Source organism: Nansenia antarctica (assembly GCF_963989245.1).
Source record: "Nansenia antarctica genome assembly, chromosome: 9".
In the NCBI taxonomy this organism is placed as follows: Eukaryota; Metazoa; Chordata; class Actinopteri; order Argentiniformes; family Microstomatidae; genus Nansenia; species Nansenia antarctica.
Genome location: NC_137679.1, coordinates 7781409 through 7786371, shown reverse-complemented (window position 1 = coordinate 7786371; position 4963 = coordinate 7781409). Strand labels below are relative to the sequence as shown.

Sequence of the window (4963 nt, the reverse complement as noted above, 5' to 3'; positions counted from 1 at the left end):
CCTCTCACATAATTTCCCTCCCCTCTCTCTCTCTCTCTCACACTCATTCTGTCACCTTTCTCTCTGTCTCTGTGTCTCACAATCTGTCTCTCCTCCCCCTCCTCTCCTCCTCATCCCCCTCTCCTCTCTCTCCTCCTCATACCCCTCCCCTCTCCTCTCCCTCTCCTTTCCTCCAGGTCCTGGGCGATGTTCTGTTGGACCTGTACCGGGCCCTGAAGTGGGTGGTGCGGTCGGACAGTGATGATGTCACGGTGCTGCACGCCCAGCTGGCTTTGGAGCAGCTTGATGATGTCATGAGGAAGTTCATCTTCCCCCAACAGAAGCTGGAGAAGAAGATTGTCGTCCTGCCTTAAGACACCGGCAGCAATGTGACTATCTTTTGGGGCAATCCCACTCATATTTTTCACTTTATTGGACAGATACAGTGAAGACAGACAGGTGAAGTAAGGAGAAGAGGGGAGAGAGGGCATGGGCCGGATTCGAACCCATGCTGACATGGGCATATGTGTGCGCTGTAGACCACCCCAGGCCACCAACACACCCCCCCCCCCCCTCCACACCCCATTATGAATACATGACCAAGCAAACAGGCAGTATTTCACCAGTGTTTGCCACGACCCCAACCCCCCCAGGGGCAGAAACAGAAGGGTCTTCTGTCACAAAGGCAGTATAAGGCCTTCCGCTGTAGCCACCAAACTAGCCATCCATCATTTTTATAACAATCATTTTGTAACTGGTTTGTTTTGTTACAGATGATTAGTAATGATCAATAACTGACCTGCCATGCCGAGTTATCAACATCAACATGTTTGTGCCTTAGAAGAAAGAAAGTCATGTTACAGTGAAATAAAAAAAATTCATTTAAGTTTTTGATATTTCTTTTTGGATGTGCAAAAACGTAATTTTGTTGTTGTATTCCTCAATCGTCATTGTGTTGTACGGAGGCTGGGGGAGGTAGAAATCGTAGGACAGGCTCATCATAATGCATGAAATAGAATGAGGTATGGTATCAAACATTTGTGTTTACAATGGGCCCATCCTCCAATTTCTACCTCCGCCAGCCTCCCCTCTCACACCAGCTGGTGTAACGAGCTTCCCACTGCTGTCAGACTGCAGAGTCACTCCCTGTCTTCTGCCGTAGACTGAAGACCTCCATCTCTTCAGGCTACACCTTAACTGTCCCTCCTAAAGACCTCCTCATCCCCTCTACCCCCCCTGTACAGACCTCCATCTCTTCAGGCTACACCTCAACTGTCCCTCCTAAAGACCTCTCCATCCCCTCTACCCCCCTGTACAGACCTCCATCTCTTCAGGCTACACCTTAACTGTCCCCTCCTAAAGACCTCGTCATCCTCTCTACCCCCCTGTACAGACCTCCATCTCTTCAGGCTACACCTTAACTGTCCCTCCTAAAGACCTCCTCATCCTCTCTACCCCCCCTGTACAGACCTCCATCTCTTCAGGCTACACCTTAACTGTCCCTCCTAAAGACCTCCTCATCCCCACTACCCCCCTGTACACACCTCCATCTCTTCAAGCTACACCTTAACTGTCCCTCCTAAAGACCTCCTCATCCCCACTACCCCCCTGTACAGACCTATCTCTTCAAGCTACACCTTAACTGTCCCTCCTAAAGACCTCTCCATCCCCACTACCCCCCCCTGTACAGACCTCATCTCTTCAAGCTACACCTTAACTGTCCCTCCTAAAGACCTCCTCATCCCCTCTACCTCCCTGTACAGACCTCCATCTCTTCAGGCTACACCTTAACTGTCCCTCCTAAAGACCTCCTCATCCCCTCTACCTCCCTGTACAGACCTCCATCTCTTCAGGCTACACCTTAACTGTCCCTCCTAAAGACCTCTCCATCCCCTCTACCCCCTGTACAGACCTCCATCTCTTCAGGCTACACCTTAACTGTCCCTCCTAAAGACCTCCTCATCCCCACTACCCCCCTGTACAGTTTATCTACTATAACAGCATAAACTCACCTACGCAGCGCTTTTAGCTGCCAGCCAGCCAGCCAGCCAGCCAATCAGCTTCAGAGCCAGCCAATCAGCTTCAGAGCCAGCCAGCCAGCCAGCCAACCAGTGGGAGGTTAACCCCTCCCTCTGCAGGGAACTTGGCCTGATGCCAGCACCCTCCAGTGTACATGATGACACCCAAGGACACAATCAGTGTTGGATAATCAGCCAATAATTACCATGCCAATAATATTGAAAATGACTATAAAGCAGGGGGAGGCTGGTGGAGGTAGAAATCGGAGGACGGGCTCATTGGAACACATGGAATGGAATCAGGGTTCTTTATTCCGTGCCATATTACAGTGAGCCCGTCCTCCGATTTCAACCTCCCCTAGCCTCCCCTGGTGTACAGGGCAAGGTGAAGAAGTAGCCATGGCAACCGGTTTAGACGTCACGTTTCATCTATGCGGTAGATTGACGACTGGAGAATACTTCAAAGTTGTTGCTTTTACAGTATATATATAGATACATGTATAGATATAGATATATGTATACATATAGATATAGATCTATGTATATATAGATAGATGTATTCTGTACAGCTGTTTCAGCTCAGACTGGTGTTGAATACAGGGAAGACCAAAGTCATGCATTTTTCCAATAACAAGCGGGTGCCAAGTGCTCTTCCTGACATTGTTTCATGTCAGGGTTCACCTATTGAGCTTGTACCAAACTACAAATACCTTGGCATTCAACTGAACGACAGCCTTTGTTTTCAATTGCATATAGACAACCTTCTAAAGAAACTAAAATTGAAGCTAAGCTTTTTCTTTAGAAAGTATTGTTTCTCAGCTGCTGCAAGAAAACGTCTGGTTGCTGCCACCTTTCTGCCTCTCTTGGACTACGGTGATGTCTTGTACATGAATGCCTCTGCTACCTCTCTTCAACATCTGGATGCAGTTTACCATGGAGCGTTAAGATTCATTACAGGCTGTAAACCCCTTATACATCACTGTGTGCTATACTCTCTGGTTAACTGGTCATCTCTCTCTATCCGCCGAACCCTTCACTGGTATATCTTCATTTACAAATCCATCTTTGGTCTGCTCCCTTCCTACCTTTCTAACCACCTGTCATGCAAGCAATCCGTCTACGGCCTTTGCACACAGGACATAATCACATACTCCATCCCCTTGGTCCGGACCATGAAAGGCAAAAGGGCGTTCTCATTTGCAGCCCCTTCCTCTTGGAATTCATTACAGCAGAGTCTGAAACTGTCTCAGCTGATCCCTCTCTCCAGTTTCAAGCTCTTGCTGAGAGGCATACAGTGCGAGTCCATGATCTGTTGTTGCTATTAAGTTGACCCTCCCTTTTGCCCATGCATTACTGACCCCTCCCTGTCCCTAGATCTTTAGCTGTCTAGTTTTAGGTTTTTGTAGTTTTAGCTTAGTTTTAGATTATCTTAGACTGTTTTAGACTAGTTTTTGTTTTAGACTGTGTAGTTTTAGTTTAGTTTTAGTCTATACTGACGGAAAGTTTAGTTTATCTTTGACTATTTTAGACTAGTTTTAGTTTTAGACAATGCAGTTTTTAGTTTAGTTTTTAGACTATGTAGGCCAGGTTTTTGTATTGTATTTGTTTGTGGTGGATGTTGTATGCCTGAACAGGTCACACTTGAAAATGAGCCCTTGGGGCTCAATGTGTTTCTACCTGTATAAATAAAGGTTAAATAAAAAAATAAAAATATAGATATACATGTATATAGTTATAGATATATGTATATATAGATATAGATATAGATATACATTTATATATGTTACGGTACATGTGGGAAAACTAGGGTTAGGGTTAGGTCCTACGTCGACTTGGTACATGCTGGCATGTCTAACCCTAACCGTAATCCTAACCCTAACCTTAACCCTAGCACCGTAGCACCTAACCATAACCCTAGTTTTCCCACATGTACCGCATTCCCACATGTACCGTAACATATAGATAGATATATAGATATACATAGATATAGAGATATATGTATATATAGATAGATAGCTATCGATATACATGTATATAGATAGATAGATGTTTTTTTCATGTAGAGTCATCTAGTCATACAGCATTTCCTCGTAATGCTCAACATTCTCCACCAGGGGTGTGTGATATGAACACTGTAATAACACAGTAATAACACATCTTTCTACCAGCCTCTGAGTCACAATTCCTGTCCCGAGATCTGTTCCACACGGAGCTCAGGTGTGAGGCGAAGAGTGTGTGTGTGTGTGTGTGTGTGTGTGTGTGAGAGAGAGAGAGGGTGTGAGGTGTGCGTGTGTCGGTTTGTGTGTGTGTGACACCAGGCTCTGTGTGTGTGTGTGTGTGTGTTACAGCTACAGGGATGCTACAGCTGCCTCTGCCTGACCTCTGACCCCTCTCCAGGACATTAACCCTCACATACACACAGTTCCAGTCTGGTGCCCACTCCGACAACCTGGGGGAGGCCGATGGAGGTAGAAATCGGAGGACGGTCTCAACCAGCCTCCGCTGGTTACAATGGATACCGTTCCTCGTCCCGTTCCATGTGGAAACAATGATCCCGTCCTCCGATTTCTACCTCCACCAGCCTCCCCTGACCCTTTGTAACGTCCCCCTCCCTCACCACACACTGTTAACCCTGTGGGTCTCCATGCCAACGTGTCAGACGGGTGCAGAGGCCTTTTACAGCCACCTACCCCCCCCCCCCCCCCCCCCCTCGACTGCCTTACCCCCCCTCGACCGCCTTACCCCCCCTCGATGCAACTGTGAAACAGCTATTACACTAATGACTGCTCTGCCCTGCCCTGGGTCACAGCCAGGGAGCGGGGGGGAGGGAGGGTGAAGAGAGGGATGGAGGTAGGGAAGGTGTGTGTGTGAAGGAGAGATAGAGAGATAGAGGGAGGGATGGAGGGAGGGTGTGTGAAGAGAGGGATGACGGGAGGCAAGGTGTGTGTGAAGGAGAGAGATAGAGG

At 47.5% G+C, this 4963-nt stretch overlaps 1 protein-coding gene across 1 annotated transcript in view; it reads left to right on the top strand.

Annotated features, from left to right (window-relative positions):
• tango6 (transport and golgi organization 6 homolog) overlaps positions 1–353 on the top strand; it is a gene marked incomplete at both ends in the record, with an annotated part of 35747 nt that extends 35394 nt beyond the window's left edge. Inside the window, one exon of the mRNA XM_080539176.1 lies at positions 177–353. Within this exon, the coding sequence (XP_080395302.1) occupies positions 177–353 (177 nt within the window). The remainder of the gene's footprint in view (positions 1–176) is intronic.
• Positions 354–4963: the final 4610 nt, after the last annotated feature.